Consider the following 19183-nt stretch of genomic DNA (forward strand, 5'->3'; position numbering starts at 1 on the left):
AGAAAGTTTACCCAATAAATACACTTTGCTTTGTTCTAGGATAGATTACGGACACTTCATTTCACAAGTAGTATTGGGGAATATCCATCACAGGTCGTCTTGCCCCGACCGGTAGGGCTATTCTCTGTAAAAGGGGCTAGTTTATATATACTTTGCACAACTGGACAATGAACGACTTATCGGGTCAGAAGACAGCTGGGCTCAAAATAGAAAGTGCTGGGTGCAAACATTTATCATCTACCTGTACCCATGTGATGGAGATGTTCAAATCTACACAGATATTAGGTTAGAGCACAGGTGGCTCAACCAGTCCCAGCTTCAGCACAGGTGGCTCAATCAGTGGCCACCTGTGCTGAAGCAAGTCTATCCATACAACCTGACCTGTTGGTGGCCCTTGAGGACTGGTATTGGCCAACCCTGGGATATTTTGGTCTAATTACTGTAGGTGCACGTAGGGAATGATCGGTTTTACTTGTGTCAGCTGCTCATATCTGTGCGATGAACAACAAACAGGAGACTTTCTGCAAAGCGTCCGACTATGCACAATAAGGTTTATTACCTGTTAAATAGAATCCATCGTCTTTTAGTTGTTCCATAATGGCAATGCGGCACAGAATAATCAGATACCTTCGCTCTGTAACTGATGGTCCTGGGGGTTTTATTGCTCAGAATAATCGCGTTCTGATGAAGGACGCAGCTGTGGCGCGGTCTCAGCCTGCAACGCGCAATATTTTTCGCTCCACTTTTCAAACGTAAGAATTACGATGCACTTTGATCACTTTCCCGGTGATTTCTTTCTGCTGCTTGGGTGAGCTAAATGGCTAGCTTCATCTTCAGATTTGTCACCCCCGACACATCAGCAAGATGCATCCTAATGAAAATAAATAAAAACACCAGCCTAATCCCTTTTTTCCCCTCTATTAATGTATGGCGTTCTGGAGAAAACCGGCGGACTTAATAAAAAATAATCACGGTTGGGTAAGCCCTGGCTAGGCCTCCTCTGCATCGGGTAATAAAACACAAAATTAAAAGGCCAAGACCACAGCTCAATGGAGGACAGCCACAGCGGTAATATACATCAGCAAACCGAAAAGGCACGAACCCATGGAGACATGGAAACCAGGCGGCCGCTTGAAGCGGCCATATGCTTAACCCTATGAGTTGTGATGCAATCCAGACCCCGCTGGTGACCAAGATTAAAAAGAGGCAATCCAAGAGGTTTACATTTAAATAAATAAATATATATATTTTAAATATATGCCGTTGATTTTTTTTAATTAAAAACTAATTACCGAAGCTGCCGATCGATTGGTTCTCCCGTGAACGATCAGAAAAATCCTGCTTCTTAGGGTTCACTAAATGGCTGCCTTTCAGTTTCAAATCAATCCTTCAGGTCAGTGTAACTCAGCAGCTACAATGTAGTCTTATATTACAAAGGTAACCATTATTACAGTTTGCAGCTCAAACTGCCGGGAATATTGGCAACACATTTAAAAAAAAAAAAAAAAGGGTAGTAAGTATTATCCAATACCATAGAAGGGATTTATTTAATTAAAAAAACACATCTGTAGAATATTGCTTGAATTGAGACTTTAAAAATGAAGACCCATTTAGCACAAGAACTTCACAGCAGATAGAAGTGCCTCGGCCCTAAGCCTGCCCATTGTCTTACTGTGAAAAGAACAAGAAACCCCAGGGAAGAGGCCACACTGGGAGGCTGGACGAAGGGATTCTACTAACCAAGCACATGGGCACGGAGTGTGATCTGGCTGAACGTCCCTTCCAAACACCACAACTCAACAACGATGCACAGTATCTCCCACACTTCCACCTCCCCAACCAAAGCTCCTTCTCAGGAAAGGGGGAGTCCCAACGAGCACAAAAGTAACCTCAACATAGTGACAGGTTTACAGGGGCAAGCTGGCTTGTGAGGGGGTAAAGCTGGCTTGTGAGGGGGTAAAGCTGGCTTGTGAGGGGGTAAATGTTCTCTGGGCTCAACAATTCCAGTCCTCAAAACCCCCAACAGGTTTTTTTTTAAGGATATCCCAGTTTCAGCACAGGTGGCTCAATCAGTGTCTGTCTTAAACCGAGCCTTCTGAGCTGCAGCTGGGCCATCCTTAAAAAAAAAGTCCTTGAGGACTGGAATTGAGCAACTCTGACCTAGGGAGTGGGTTTCTTTCCTTAACCCCAGGCATGCACATGGGCTGTTTGTTGCCCCACAACGTCCCCTTCAGCCCTCCCATGTTACAGCGCTAGTCCCCATTCCTTCCAGCCCTCCCATGTTACAGCGCTAGTCCCCATTCCTTCCAGCCCTCCCATGTTACAGCGCTAGTCCCCATTCCTTCCAGCCCTCCCATGTTACAGCGCTAGTCCCCATTCCTTCCAGCCCTCCCATGTTACAGCGCTAGTCCCCATCCCCTTCCAGCCCTCCCATGTTACAGCGCTAGTCCCCATCCCCTTCCAGCCCTCCCATGTTACAGAGCTAGTCCCCATCCCCTTCCCCCCCTCCCATGTTACAGCGCTAGTCCCCATCCCCTCCCATGTTACAGCGCTAGTCCCCATCCCCTCCCATGTTACAGCGCTAGTCCCCATCCCCACCCATGTTACAGCGCTAGTCCCCATCCCTCCTCCCATGTTACAGCGCTAGTCCCCCATCCCCTCCCATGTTACAGCGCTAGTCCCCATCCCTCCTCCCATGTTACAGCGCTAGTCCCCATTCCCTCCCATGTTACAGCGCTAGTCCCCATCCCTCCTCCCATGTTACAGCGCTAGTCCCCATCCCTCCTCCCATGTTACAGCGCTAGTCCCCATCCCCTCCCATGTTACAGCGCTAGTCTCCCCCCCTCCCATGTTACAGCGCTAGTCTCCTCCCCTCCCATGTTACAGCGCTAGTCTCCCCCCTCCCATGTTACAGCGCTAGTCTCCCCCCCTCCCATGTTACAGCGCTAGTCCCATCCCCTCCCATGTTACAGCGCCAGTCCTCATCCCCTCCCATGTTACAGCGCTAGTCCCCCCCTCCCATGTTACTGCGCTAGTCCCCGTCCCCTCCCATGTTACAGCGCTAGTCCCCGTCCCCTCCCTTGTTACAGCGCTAGTCCCCGTCCCCTCCCATGTTACAGCGCTAGTCCCCGTCCCCTCCCATGTTACAGCGCTAGTCCCCGTCCCCTCCCATGTTACAGCGCTAGTCCCCGTCCCCTCCCATGTTACAGCGCTAGTCCCCGTCCCCTCCCATGTTACAGCGCTAGTCCCCGTCCCCTCCCATGTTACAGCGCTAGTCCCCACCCCCTCCCATGTTACAGCGCTAGTCCCCACCCCCTCCCATGTTACAGCGCTAGTCCCCACCCCCTCCCATGTTACAGCGCTAGTCCCCACCCCCTCCCATGTTACAGCGCTAGTCCCCACCCCCTCCCATGTTACAGCGCTAGTCCCCATCCCCTCCCATGTTACAGCGCTAGTCCCCCCCCCGTTACAGCGCTAGTCCCCCCCGTTACAGCGCTAGTCCCCCCCGTTACAGCGCTAGTCCCCCCCGTTACAGCGCTAGTCCCCCCCGTTACAGCGCTAGTCCCCCCCGTTACAGCGCTAGTCCCCATGTTACAGCGCTAGTCCCCATCCCCTCCCATGTTACAGCGCTAGTCCCCCATCCCCTCCCATGTTACAGCGCTAGTCCCCATCCCCTCCCATGTTACAGCGCTAGTCCCCATCCCCTCCCATGTTACAGCGCTAGTCCCCAGCCCCCCCATGTTACAGCGCTAGTCCCCATCCCCTCCCATGTTACAGCGCTAGTCCCCATCCCCCCCATGTTACAGCGCTAGTCCCCATCCCCTCCCATGTTACAGCGCTAGTCCCCCATCCCCTCCCATGTTACAGCGCTAGTCCCCATCCCCCCTCCCATGTTACAGCGCTAGTCCCCATCCCATGTTACAGCGCTAGTCCCCATCCCCACCCCCCTCCCATGTTACAGCGCTAGTCCCCATCCCCTCCCATGTTACAGCGCTAGTCCCCATCCCCTCCCATGTTACAGCGCTAGTCCCCCCTCCCATGTTACAGCGCTAGTCCCCATCCCCTCCCATGTTACAGCGCTAGTCCCCATCCCCTCCCATGTTACAGCGCTAGTCCCCCATCCCCTCCCATGTTACAGCGCTAGTCCCCCATCCCCTCCCATGTTACAGCGCTAGTCCCCATCCCCACCCCCCCTCCCATGTTACAGCGCTAGTCCCCATCCCCTCCCATGTTACAGCGCTAGTCCCCATCCCCTCCCATGTTACAGTGCTAGTCCCCATTCCCTTCCATGTTACAGCGCTAGTCCCCATCCCCTCCCATGTTACAGCGCTAGTCCCCACGTTACAGCGCTAGTCCCCCCCGTTACAGCGCTAGTCCCATCCCCTCCCATGTTACAGCGCTAGTCCCCCATCCCCTCCCTTGTTACAGCGCTAGTCCCCCATCCCCACCCCCCCTCCCATGTTACAGCGCTAGTCCCCATCCCCACCCCCCCTCCCATGTTACAGCGCTAGTCCCCATCCCCTCCCATGTTACAGCGCTAGTCCCCATCCCCTCCCATGTTACAGCGCTAGTCCCCCATCCCCTCCCATGTTACAGCGCTAGTCCCCATCCCCACCCCCCCTCCCATGTTACAGCGCTAGTCCCCCATCCCCTCCCATGTTACAGCGCTAGTCCCCCCCCCCCCCGTTACAGCGCTAGTCCCCGTCCCCTGCTGTTACTTATGGTTTACCAGTACACGGAGCAGCCCGATTATACAGAAAGGTTAGCGTGTAGTAAATCTCACTAGAAAGTCCTGACTTGTTTGAAATTAGTGTCTCATTAAAAGTCAGATTTATTTGGAGTGTCTTATTTGTAGAGACTAATTAGAAAGCAGATTTATTTGGAATATGTCACGTTTATTGGGATGGCGGCCTACACGTTACTCATTTCTAGCATCGTTTTCACTTTCCTCACACATTAAAACCATTTCATAAACACTGGGACCAGCTTATTGATACAATGCCACAACAGGACAGCGATTTGAGCAGACATCTTGGAGTCTCCTCAGACAACTATCGAAAGGCCGAAGATAATGGTACCTATGGAGATTTAACACAACCCGGATATCTATTGGGTATTATCGCCTTTGTCCTCGTACTCTTATCAGCGCATGGTTTGGAAGAGTAGACTAAAAGCTGAATATGGAGTGTTAGAAACAATTGTCTTGGGTTTAATATTTGTGTATTTGTGTAAATGTACAAACACACAGCCCCTGAACGCTCAGAACCCAAACCCAACACGTTATAGTGTCAAAAATAGTGCTGCTAAATAAATAGTGCTACATCTAAATGACATATGATTTAGTTAATACTTCTGTTTATCTTCTCATAAGCCGGGGTCACTTAGCTGCAGTTTTTGGCTCAGGCCTCGCTGGCGCTGACCTCGCTCATGCTTGAGTGGTGACGTCACCAAGTCTCCAAGCAGGAGCACGGGTGTCCTGCGAATTTTGTGAGCGTGCGCGGGAGGCGTTGCATGGGGGGCCTATTGAGCGCGCTTCTAACACTCTTTTTGGACTTCCCAAGTGCCAAGCTTGGGAGAGCATGCGTGCCCGCGCACTGTGTGAGCGGGGACGTGAGAATTCACTTTGCACAAAGTGAACTCGGCAAGCGCCGCCCGCTCAGCGCTAGCGGCGCCGCAGCCTTATGCCCCACAGAATGGGCCGTACCGTGACGTGGTTATAGGATTAAAATACTTGGGCCAAACAATTGAACTAAATTACCCTCGCTGATAAACAGATAAGTATTTAACTATAATATGTCACGTTAGAATTTAAAGTGGGGTGCGTAACATTAATATTTAAGTTTGTGTATAAATAAGTCTATTTTTGTTCTGTAAAGTAATATAGTGCGTGTGGAAAAACAACAAAAAAAAGACTATTGAAAACCCCAGTGTAATGTTACTGTGCGGCGAGGAACAAGCACCTGGCTTCCTGTTAGGCCTCTGCAGGCATCGGGAGGCGTGGCGGAGGCTGATGTCACAGGAGCGGTTCACCCTCATTCGCTGAACCGTTCGCGTGATGCAGCCGTGGCGCGCCAAGAACAATTTCCAATGTGCGCGCTTGGACACGTCGGTCGCGCTCAATGGACAACATTCATTTGTTTTGGCAGCACACGCGCCGGCACTATAAGCAAGGCCTTAGACTAGTCGTTTCTCTCTCTACCCCCCACATATACTATCGTTTATCTGTAAAGCACCAACATATTCTGCAGTGAGGTACAAAGGTGGTACAGCGATTTGATAATTACACAGACAGAGTTACATACAAATAAGGACAAACATGCACAGATAACAGCTAATGAGGAGTCTGCCCCACCCCTGAGTCCATAAAATATATTTTTTTGCCAATAGCACAGGGACCTAAGCCCCAATCCAATATTCTGTGAATAAGTTGGGCCGGGCTGGACTTGTCCCATTCTAAATGTTTTATATCTTCCGCAGCACACGGAAAATTAGCATATATACAATACGGGTTAGAGAGAGAATTGCCAAGGTTATACGCACCAGAGGTTGGGTTTCCAATCTGCTGATATTATGAAAAGCATGGTGGTACCGTACCCAGGGCTTTGCAATCTCTAAAGGAGCGACTGCTACAAAGTGACATTTATATATGTCGGTAATTACTGTGAATTAGCACGTGTTCTTCTGATATTGGGGAGATGGGGGGGGTGTAACTTCCTGGTGCACAGCGATGGAGAGGACGCTGCAGGGAGCCCAGAGGCTGACTGACGCAGGTTACAGAGTTAAATGGAGCTGTTGACATTTAAAAAAACATTTTTACTTAATATTTCCATGGCCAACGAAAGTTTGAGGGATTTTACAAATTTTTACCAATATTTTGGCTTCGTCTTGTTTACAAAGTAATTATGAAGTCATTAGTCCAATGGATAAACAAATACGTGACGCACTCGAGAAAAGAACGTGGATTGCAAGGTACAGACTCGTTAAGGGGGAGACGAGCTGAAGACAACGATACGTCGATCACATTACAATATTTTTATTTGTTTTAAAGGTCCCCAGAAAGGAATCCTCTACATCCAAAGAAGAATGTGCAGGCCCAGCAAATCCCCGACCCCGAGCTTACAGTGCAACCTACCGTGTCCGAGATACTGGACCACGGAGTTCGGAACCACGTTCTCCCACTTCAAACACGGCACCCCCTTGGCAGCCAATGTAGTTAAAGGTGTTCCAAACATTGCAAAGCGTTTTCCCAGAAACTATTTAGGTGGAGCCGTCTGGATCAAGTTTTCCTCCAGAGCCGCCAAAGAGCACAGGATGTGAGAGACAATGAGGGAGCCGCTTGGGTCGGGGTAATGCCACAATTCCTTCCCTAAGAGCATTGATGGGTCCGTCGCCATGGAAACAAGTGTCAGCCAATTTACTCCTGCAACGTGTGAGCATCTGAACGGCAGGCAAGCCCGTCCCGAGCGGCCATTTATCATATTTGGGTAAACTGGACAAGGACTCTGGGTGTTAATCAACCCCCTCTCAATTATCTTTCCCAAAGGAAAAAAAAGTCACGTGTGTGAAATACCCAAGCGCAGGTTACTGGTTCCATCACGCAGGAGGTCGTCTTACTATACATGTGCAGTTACGCCCCATGCATGCAGCAATATACAGGCAGCGGGAGAGTAACAACAGGGGGATAAGTACGCGCAAGGCAAAGGGATCCCGTCATTACCCATTGCGCTGCAACAGGGGCTTCTGGCAGTGAATGGGGTTCAAGTGTTTAACACCGTGACTTTATGATGAACTGCTAAACCCCACCTGAACCCCAAGTGTGAGAGCCGACAGCACAAAGGCAGACCACGAGTGTGTGAGCCGACAGCACAAAGGCAGACCACGAATGTGTGAGAGCCGACAGCACAAAGGCAGACCACGAATGTGTGAGCCGACAGCACAAAGGCAGACCACGAGTGTGTGAGAGCCGACAGCACAAAGGCAGACCACGAGTGTGTGAGAGCCGACAGCACAAAGGCAGACCACGAGTGTGTGAGAGCCGACAGCACAAAGGCAGACCACGAGTGTGTGAGAGCCGACAGCACAAAGGCAGACCACGAATGTGTGAGAGCCGACAGCACAAAGGCAGACCACGAGTGTGTGAGAGCCGACAGCACAAAGGCAGACCACGAATGTGTGAGAGCAGACAGCACAAAGGCAGACCACGAGTGTGTGAGAGCAGACAGCACAAAGGCAGACCACGAGTGTGTGAGAGCAGACAGCACAAAGGCAGACCACGAGTGTGTGAGAGCCGACAGCACAAAGGCAGACCACGAGTGTGTGAGAGCCGACAGCACAAAGGCAGACCACGAATGTGTGAGAGCCGACAGCACAAAGGCAGACCACGAATGTGTGAGAATTACAATACAAGGGAAAAATGAGCAGTAGGATATTATGCGTTATGGGGCCAGCAATGGCGGAGTATACAGGAATTCCCAGCGCTCCGGGGTTACAGCGCAGGAATTCCCAGCGCTCCGGGGTGCGGCGCAGGAATTCCCAGCGCTCCGGCGTTACAGTGCAGGAATTCCCAGCGCTCCGGGGTACGGTGCAGGAACTCCCAGCGCTCCGGCGTTACAGCGCAGGAATTCCCAGCGCTCCTGGGTACAGCGCAGGAATTCCCAGCGCTCCTGGGTACAGCGCAGGAACTCCCAGCGCTCCGGCGTTACAGTGCAGGAATTCCCAGCGCTCCGGCGTTACAGTGCAGGAATTCCCAGCGCTCCGGGGTACGGTGCAGGAACTCCCAGCGCTCCGGCGTTACAGCGCAGGAATTCCCAGCGCTCCGGGGTACGGTGCAGGAATTCCCAGCGCTCCGGGGTACGGTGCAGGAATTCCCAGCGCTCCGGGGTACGGTGCAGGAATTCCCAGCGCTCCGGGGTACGGTGCAGGAATTCCCAGCGCTCCGGGGTACGGTGCAGGAATTCCCAGCGCTCCGGGGTACGGTGCAGGAACTCCCAGCGCTCCGGGGTACGGTGCAGGAATTCCCAGCGCTCCGGGGGACGGCGCAGGAATTCCCAGCGCTCCGGGGTTACAGCGCAGGAACTCCCAGCGCTCCGGGGGACGGTGCAGGAATTCCCAGCGCTCCGGGGTACAGCGCAGGGAGAGATACTCACCCCGAATAAACCCATGTGGTTTGAAACATGTCATACTTTATGGGATATTTTTTCCCTATGAATATTTAAGATAGTTCTCGTCACGAGTTACACACACACACACACACACACACACACACACACACACACACACACACACACACACACACACACACACACACACACACACACACACACACACACACACACACACACACACACACACACCACAATTTGGCACCTATAAATACATTCATTTTAAAACAAAGTCAGTTTGTAATCACTGAGCAAAGACTTGGGGAGGGGGCTCCTATCCTCTGGCCTTGGCTGACAAACATTCAGTGGCCCAGGTGATGTTCAACTTGTACCTAATTTGCAGTCAAATATGTGCTATTAGCAATGCAAGGTGTGCTTAGCCAAGCCAATAAAACTTACACTCATTACACACGTAGGTTTTCTGGCCGCCCAGGAGGCATTGCACCTTTACAGCATAAATGCACAACTCTTACTTTAAAAAAAAAACGGCACTAACTACAAATATCTTGGGGATTGGGGGGGTCCGAAGGCCACAGATCAGACGGTATTGCCAGGTTCGGGTAAGCGGGGAAAATGCTGCTGTAACCGCTCGTCACAAAGTTCCACTTCAGTGGTCAGCGAATACAATATAGCAACCCAGCAACAAAGGGGTTAGCGTGAAAAAAATGATGAAAGAGCGAGTGTAGCGTCACTTCTTGGCTGCATGTAACATTAGGTGTGGCGGGCATGTCAGTTATTGTGTTTCGTTTTAGCTGCTGTAATTTATTGTAAGAACACAGGATTTCATGTTAACGAGCTTACAGCAACAGCAATTAAACCGTTTAATTACAGGCCGCTTCACATGTTGGATGGGAGAAGATGCCAACTGCTGATCGGAACCAAATCGGCATTTTTTTCCTTCCCAAATCCCAAGCTTCAGCCCTAAAGCAGTCGCCCGCACTAACCGCCATTTCATCGCATTTTCGGCGTTTGTTTTCCCCACTTGCTTTGAGATCTGTACTTCCCCGAGCCGGTTTTATTTTTAAACTCAGATGTTCAGGAGAGAGGAGCGATTTTAATTCAGGATGTTAAAATGCAGTTCTCCCAGAGTCCAGTCTAAAGGTTGGTAACCTCGGAAGATGGAGATGCGAAAACCGTGATTTTCTTGCACTTAAAATCTCCCCCCCCCCCCCACAAAATGAATATGCTTAGGGGACAAGATACAAACATTATAGAAGTTACACATACAGACTTCTAGGGAGATTATAAGACATTTTAGGAAATAGTAGAGCACATGTTATATACTTTACATCAAGGGTGCTCAACTCCAGTCCTCAAGCCGTCGACACAAAAGCAAAAAAGTAGATTACCAATTTCCTTGAACTCAAATCGTTTCATGAAGGATCTGGTAAACCCATTGTAAAATACACCAAACCGTTTGGTTACCTTGTGCCATATTAGACTTCTCTTTCGTTCTCTCCTCACCTTAACGAGAATAACTAAATCCTTTTCCTTACCTGCCACCCAGCTTTCTACCCAGCAATGTACATCAAACGTAGCTATCACTCCACTCGATCCGTCTCCTAAAAATGACGTTGGCTCCCTATTAAACACCCAATTCACAACAAAATTAATTGATTTCAAGGCACTCCATTCCTCTGCCTCTCCCCAGCTTTAATTTCTCCTTATATTACTAAATCGGCTTCAACGCTCGGCGCAGGCGGCCTGTCTCGTCTCTTGCCTCGGCTCACTCAACAATTCCCCCGAGGAAGCCTGAAGGCAAAACGCGTTGGGTTGAACCTGTGAGGCTTCCGTAGGTGTTCGGTACACACCACATACGAGACTTGCTCCTAGAACGCTCACACAACAAATAGAGCGCGACTTTTCTTTTGAAACCGACCGTTTGGTTTGCCTTGTCCACGGGCGCCAGACCGGGATTCTACCAAGAACCGTACGGAGTCGAGGAGGGGAGACCTTCACCTCGGAGCGCACCCCAAACAGCGAGGAGAAGAGAGATGGGATCGACCGCAAACCAGGCTCCATGAGGATCCCGGCACCATAGACGATCAGAAAGGATCCGTGAGATTCCCAATCTGCTGGAAAGCATTGTATTCATTCTGCGCAAAGCCCAAGTGAGGCGTTTGCGAGCGCTATAACCGCTTTTACACTCCATTTTAATTTGAAAAAAAAACTATGCTACTTAATTTTCTATTTTTTCTTTTTATAAAAGGTTCCTATTATGGGAAGGAATTCACTAAAAGCTGAATGAGGCCGATGACAAAAATCCCAAATAAGCATCATATGTTCTCAGCCTCCAGCTATTTGTATCAAATAACACACGTGAGTGCATCTCCATTGCTCTCATATTGTGCTGATGGTTTAAACTAGATCACTTTTTTTTGCTTGCTCTTTTTCACTTCGATCCACGCGCCAGGGGACTCCTTTTTCTTTAAAGCGTTTAAACAATCCTAACGTTTGTCACTGGATATCCTATAGTTGCAGGGCTGTAATGTCATACGGGGTGAACCCAATGTCTTCCACAGAAAGAGCGGTGGATTCATGGGACAACCTCCCAGAGGTAGTAGACACTAATGCAGCAAGGGATAGACACGAGTACCCTAAATCTGAGAGAAACCAAGTGGTCCTATAGGGTCTGAGATTTCATGGCCAGTAGGAGCATAGGGACACTGGTTCTTATCACACATCAATGTTTCTATAAATCACGCTCTTCATGCAGTTTCCCAGAGGGATGGATTAAAAAACTATAAGTAGACGAACCACAAGAATATTGTAATATGATTCATCTAGAAAGACTGACATTGTTACCCTTGTTAAAAATGTTGGGAGCACGTATCTGTACAATACATACTTCAGCTGCGGTTATACCAACCCTGGCTGGACCGGCGTTCTCGTGACATCATAGCGATTCGTCCGAGTGGCATTTGAACTGAAGGCAGGAGGAGACAGGGGGGGCGTGGCCGAGAGCGGTTCGCCCTGATTGGCTGAGCCGTTCATGTGACGCGGCCGTCGCTCCTGCCTGCTCTCCGCAGTTTGACGCTGCGCGGCTCTCGCGAGAGGTATGTCTCATTTCATTGGATTTATGCTCTTTGTTTTTCAGCCGCGCGGCGCCACCCTTCGCTGCCGGGCGATTTAGGTATAACGCTGCCTTAGAGAGGGTTGGGGTCCCACAGAATTTCACAATATAATTATGGGGTTCCTCAACTAAAAAAAAAAAGGGTAAAAAAACACCTACGTAACCGCTTGAGCAACTGCAATGAGTATCTCAAACGTGAACGCCTCCGCACACGCTGCAGCACCTCAGGAGTGCAGGAGATACTTTTTGCGTGGAGGCGCCAAATAAACGAAATGATTAACATCCGTACATCAGCATAGTGAATGTGTGAAAAAAAAACATGGTGGGGTTCAGCACCCCCGCACCCCTATTTCCCTCCCACATGGAGCCCTCCCTCAATTCCAACACCATATCTCCGGGATGGTCAACTCCAGTCCTCAAGGGCCCTCAACAGGTCAGGTTTTCAGGATATCCCTGCTTCAGCACGGGTGGCTCAATCAGTGGCTCAGTCATTGACAGCCACCTGTGCTGAAGCTGGGATATTCTGAAAAACAGACCTGTTGGTGGCCCCTGAGGACTGAATTTGGCCACCCATGTCCTACCGTCTTTAATGCGCATTAGAGTCATGGTTCCGTGGTAGGGAGACATGGATAACCCACACATAGGCCACTGGGTAGACCTGGCACAAAGCCACTAACATTTATACATATTGCTGTTGTATCCAGCAAACAAACTAGAGCTGAAGAGGTTAATAATACACAACGACGCAAACAGTGTCGGCTCCTTAATCAAAAAGCGAATTTGGAGGTCAGCAGATTCTGTGCCCAAAACCCCAGGATTATCCGACTCCCCGAGTCACTGGTCACATCCTCTGCAAAACAGGTCACAAGGCAGAGACCGAGATATGAAGGGTTTTAAATTAAATATTGATTGAAGGCAGGTGGCGGTTTTCTGAGGCCCAGATCTGACATTTCCCATAACGGATCACGCAGCCGTCCCCATAAATTCCTGGGCTCATATGCAGTTAGCAAAACGCTTTCCCGCCAGTGAATGAGCCCAGGAAATAATGTCTGCAGAACCTCATCACCATTGTATGTCATTCCCTCGCGTTCCTTTATAAACGCAACTGACCACTGAATGACCATGGCAAAGGTTTAAGGTTAACCTTTCCACTGCCACGCCGCTCTGAAACATATTCCTTCTCAGGGTCAAGCAGCACGTGGCTGGAAAACAGGGATACATATCCAAATCTACTGCCAGCCCTCGTCTCGTGGTGACCAGTCGGTGCAAGAAAAGCTGTGCAGTTTCAATCGGGTTGAAACCAAAGGGGAGCTAATTTTAAGGACTCACTTTATGGACAGGGCAAGAGGAAGTGATTTTATGACAGATATAAAGTGATCTTTTTCAGACACATGAAACAATAACTTCACTTGTAGTAGCAACTTTGCCATCAATTTGCCTGATTGCACTTCCACTAATCATGGTCATGTGGCTTCCAACTCCAAGCAAAACCAGAAAGTGACCTTAAATATCAATGTATTCCTCACATCGCACACCCGCTGGTTGCTGGAAGAGACATCAACATACGAGTCAGTACCAAACTCATCTAAATATGGAGAATTAACCCCCACACTGCTGGAGAAGCTAGCAAGGTACGGGTTCATTTGTATAGCTGCAGACTTCAAGTGCAGAATCAGCATCTAGATACGTTGTCCCAAAGACGAGGCTGAATCCACAGGGATCCCTAGAAACCTCAGCTTCTTACACCAGCCACAGGCAGGGAAGCTTGGGGACACCGCTGGCTATCGCAACTTGTCACACAGACACCTCTCAAAGTGACAGAGCCCTGCCCCAACAAAGTCACTCTGCAGAAATCAGTGATCACAGGCATCAAGCAGTGATTTTATACAGAACCGGCAAAGGAAAGAGGATTTACCAACAGTTAAGCTGCAGGGAAGCACAATCCAGGCAGTAGAAGTGTAGATGCCACTTTGGGACAGGTTAATAAAAGGTGGGGAAATAGGCAGCTTTATTTAAAATGTCACATTTTGAGGTCTTTAAAAAAGGACCACTGCTGGATTGTAAATGAAACCGGTAACTGATCAGACCGAAAGTCTCCAAGAGCACAGCTTATCCCTCTAACCCAGTGCGATGTGAGATTTATTTATTTACAAACTTAATCTAGCATCGAAGGGGTTTAGACAACACCCCCTTTCTATAGCTAAATTAGTCATTAACCGCAATAGAAACGGTGCCCCGGATCTGTCCTAAAGGATTCTGTGTCCTTCCTAACCGCTACACAATAAGAGGGTTAATTAGGGACTTTCTATACAAATCATAACCGAATGATAAAGGTTCTGATAAGACATGAGCACTGCTATCAATAATAATTACTTCATTCACATTAGGATGCAAATGAACAATAAAAAAGCAACAAGTGTTCTAGAAAATGAAAATATGAAATACATAAGTCATAATTATTACATAAATTCTAGTAATAACGCTTCACCAGTAATAGCCATAATAAACCTAGCAATACTAATCAGAGGATCACTAGCAATACAATCGTAACACTGAATTCCAGCACTAATTATATATATATCCTAATAAATACAAATGATTGTATTTAACAGCAATAACTAATAGATAAGGTAAGATTAATGATTCTCAAAAGAGCAATGAATAAAAAGATAAAGCCAAAACGTAGAGAATACTTAATAGCAATATTAATATAAAATAGGGAAGTATAATATTCTTATCAAAATACATAATAGCAATATTAATAATAAAATAGGTAACTATAGTGTCCTTATCAATACTTAAAGATGTATATATAGTCCTAACATTAATAATAAACCAAATAATAAGATTATAGTAATCCTAATGCCAATAAATAAGATGAAATGTATAGTAGGATTTTTTGTTCTATATCGCAGATAACACGTCCCTTACCTGCCCCCCCCCCCCCAACTGCCCAAGCCCCCTTACCTGCCCCCCCCCCCAACTGCCCAAGCCCCCTTATCTGCCCCAAGCGCCTTCCACCCACACCTGCCCCAGCCCCTTCACCTGCCCCAGGCAGCCTGCACGTTCACCTGCCCCAGGCGCCATGCACCCTTACCTGCCCCAGGCTCCGGTAGCCGTATCTCGCCGCCAGCCTCCCGGCCTCCTCCGCTCCCCCCCGCACTTTCACCGCCCAGTGGTTGGAGTAGACGGTGCGGGGGTCCGGGGCCAGGCAGGCGGGGAGAGCGAGGAGGAGCAGGGAGCACACCGGGGGCAGCAGGGACCCCGGGGGGAGCATGCTCCTGTCTGAGCGGGGGGTGGGGGGGGGGGGTATTTGGGGTCGGGTGGCAGGGGGTGAGGGGGGTATTTGGGGTCCAGAGACAGGGGGGGTATTTGGGGTCCGGTGGCAGGGGGGGGTGTATTTGGGGTCCGGTGGCAGTAGGGGGGGGGGGGGTATTTGGGGTCCGGTGGCAAGGGGGGTGGGTATTTGGGGTCCGGTGGCAGGGGGGGTGGGTATTTGGGGTCCGGTGGCAGGGGGGGGTGGGGGAATTTGGGGTCCGGTGGCAGGGGGGGGTATTTGGAGTCCGGTGGCAGGGGGGGGGGGTATTTGGGGTCCGGTGTCAGGGGGGGGGGTATTTGGGGTCGGTGACAGGGGGTGGGGTATTTAGGGTCCGGTGACAGGGGGTGGGGTATTTGGGGTCCGGTGTCAGGGGGGGGGGTTATTTGGGGTCCGGTGTCAGGGGGGGTTATTTGGGGTCCGGTGTCAGGGGGGGGGTTATTTGGGGTCCGGTGTCAGGGGGGGTTATTTGGGGTCCGGTGTCAGGGGGGGGGGGTATTTGTGGTCCGGTGACAGGGGGGGGGTTATTTGGGGTCCGGTGTCAGGGGGGGGGGGTATTTGGGGTCCGGTGTCAGGGGGGGTTATTTGGGGTCCGGTGTCAGGGGGGGGGTTATTTGGGGTCCGGTGTCAGGGGGGGTTATTTGGGGTCCGGTGTCAGGGGGGGGGGGTATTTGTGGTCCGGTGACAGGGGGGGGGTTATTTGGGGTCCGGTGTCAGGGGGGGGGGGTATTTGGGGTCCGGTGACAGGGGGGGGGGTTATTTGGGGTCCGGTGACGTGGGTTGTATTTGGGGTCCGGTGCCGCACACAGCGGGAGATGTTCCGGACCGGTACCGCGCTCCTTGCGCTGACACGCTGCTCTCAGACTCCCGGCTCCGAACACCTGCTGGGGGCTGCGCTCCTCCCGCTGCTATTTGTCAGCTCCTTAGCCAATCAGCAGCGGCGCTGCGCTCCACCCGCTGCTATTTGTTAGCTCCTTAGCCAATCAGGAAACGCTCCCGGGCCCAACCTGCCAGCGGTGAGCGAAATGGGCGTGGCCACTGTGTAAATGGACGTGATTCTAGTATGTTGGGCGGGTCCAATAGTGTGCGGGCGTGTCCAATCGTGTATGGGCGTGTCCAATGGTATGTGGGCGGTGCCGACAGATTGTGGGGGGCGTGGCCATCACGTGTTAAAATTGACTATCAGTGTGGTTTAACCCTTCACAGCCTGGCAGGCCAGACTGTGTGACGCACTCACACAGACACACAGTCACACACACACACAGTCACACAGTAACACACACAGCCGACAAATACCCAGCCAGACAGTCACACAGTCACACACACAGTGGCACAGAGTCACACAGCCGTCTGGACAGGGAATACCTTTCCTACTGTCTGCTTAATTGGAGCTGTAGAAATAAAATATACATATATAAAAAAATGCAAAAATATACCAAAAGCTAATAATCAATACAACATACAGTATTTTAAGTATGATACAGCAACAAACAGTGTGTGTATATATACATACACACACACACACACACACACACACACACACATTATATAATATATAATTAGATTGTAAGCTTTTCAGGGCAGGGACTCCTTTTCCTAAATGTTACTTTTATGTCTGAAGCGCTTATTCCCATTACGAGTTATTTGTATTATTTGTTATTTATATGATTGTCACGTGTATAACGGCAGTGCAGCGCTATGTACATTAATGGTGCTATATAAATAAAGACATACACACATACACACACACACACACACACATACATACATACATTCACACACACACACACACATACATACATACACACATACACATACATACACACATACATACACACATACACACATACATACACATACACACACACATACACACATACATACACACATACACACATACACACATACATAGTCCTACCAGCAAAGTTGGGGCAAAAGCAGTATCTACATTTTTAAAAGGAAAATATCCCACGACGTTCTGCGGAATTCCTTTCCTCTTAAATCTGGCGTTGTGTTGTATATCGGATTGGCGTTGTGTTGTATATCGGATTGGCGTTGTGTTGTATATCGGATTGGCGTTGTGTTGTATATCGGATTGGTAGGAGGAGTTGGGGTGCGGGTTACTGGAGGAACATGTATCAATAGGATACATTCATGTCGGCATCTCTTTTGCACCTTTTTTTGTGTTTTAACCCCTTCACTTTTCCTAGGGCCCTGTGACACATTGCAATGCGTCACAGGCTCACCTGGCTGCACAAGCCGTTAATGTCTCATATCCGAGCTGCATCAGGACCCAACAAACCTGTCAAATGTTAATCAGGTCTGTTCTCAATCACCAATAATAAAAAAATAAAAAAGCATTGACATATTTAAATTCATATGCTCCTTTCTGAACCTCTTCCCTTCCAGCACCGAATGGGTTAATGCATGGCAGAAGCTTATTAAAAATACATCAAAACGTTGAAATACATTTTTTTCTATTAAAAAAAAAATCACGGAGGAAGGAGATGAGCCAGGAGAGATATTGTATTTGTTTTACATAAAGAAAAGCATTTTTTTTTGTCTTTTTAATCAAATGCCTTTCCCCACATTTTGCCGCCTCAGCTGGCGTTTCGACTCAATCTCTTGTTTCCTGGCACAGTAAATGTTGTTTTTTTTAATGCCGAGCTGAAAACACTATAAATTATGCATAGATATTACACTTATTATTTGATTTTCACATAATCCGGCAGAGCTGCCAATATTACTTTATTGGTTGGTAAGCGTTTACGTCTGGAGATTGGAAGAGACAAGCAGGGCAACAGCATGGTACTGAGACGCTGGGTATGTGTGTGTGCACAAGTGGTACTGAGACGCTGGGTATGTGTGTGTGCACAAGTGGTACTGAGACGCTGGGTATGTGTGTGTGCACAAGTGGTACTGAGACGCTGGGTATGTGTGCACAAGTGGTACTGAGACGCTGGGTATGTGTGCACAAGTGGTACTGAGACGCTGGGTATGTGTGTGTGCACAAGTGGTACTGAGACGCTGGGTATGTGTGCACAAGTGGTACTGAGACGCTGGGTATGTGTGCACAAGCGGTACTGAGACGCTGGGTATGTGTGTGTGCACAAGTGGTACTGAGACGCTGGGTATGTGTGCACAAGTGGTACTGAGACGCTCGGTATGTGTGTGTGCACAAGTGGTACTGAGACGCTGGGTATGTGTGCACAAGTGATACTGAGACCCTGGGTATGTGTGTGTGCACAAGTGGTACTGAGACGCTGGGTATGTGTGCACAAGTGATACTGAGACGCTGGGTATGTGTGTGCACAAGTGGTACTGAGACGCTGGGTATGTGTGTGCACAAGTGGTACTGAGACGCTGGGTATGTGTGCACAAGTGATACTGAGACGCTGGGTATGTGTGTGCACAAGTGGTACTGAGACGCTGGGTATGTGTGTTTGCAGAAGTGGTACTGAGACGCTGGGTATGTGTGCACAAGTGGTACTGAGACGCTGAGTATGTGTGTGCACAAGTGGTACTGAGATGCTGGGTATGTGTGCACAAGTGATACTGAGACGCTGGGTGTGTGTGTGCACAAGTGGTACTGAGACGCTGGGTGTGTGTGTGTGCACAAGTGGTACTGAGACG

At 49.4% G+C, this 19183-nt stretch overlaps 1 protein-coding gene across 2 annotated transcripts in view; it reads right to left on the reverse strand.

Moving 5' to 3' along the window:
* The window catches only part of PCSK6 (proprotein convertase subtilisin/kexin type 6), a 78369-nt gene extending 62847 nt beyond the window's left edge, over window positions 1-15522 (reverse strand). For both annotated transcript variants that reach the window (XM_075575296.1, XM_075575297.1), the window contains exon 1: window positions 15332-15522. In XM_075575296.1, the coding sequence (XP_075431411.1) occupies window positions 15332-15511 (180 nt within the window). In that variant the 5' untranslated portion in view covers window positions 15512-15522. The remainder of the gene's footprint in view (window positions 1-15331) is intronic.
* Window positions 15523-19183: the final 3661 nt, after the last annotated feature.

This window comes from Ascaphus truei, chromosome 18 (assembly GCF_040206685.1).
Source record: "Ascaphus truei isolate aAscTru1 chromosome 18, aAscTru1.hap1, whole genome shotgun sequence".
In the NCBI taxonomy this organism is placed as follows: Eukaryota; Metazoa; Chordata; class Amphibia; order Anura; family Ascaphidae; genus Ascaphus; species Ascaphus truei.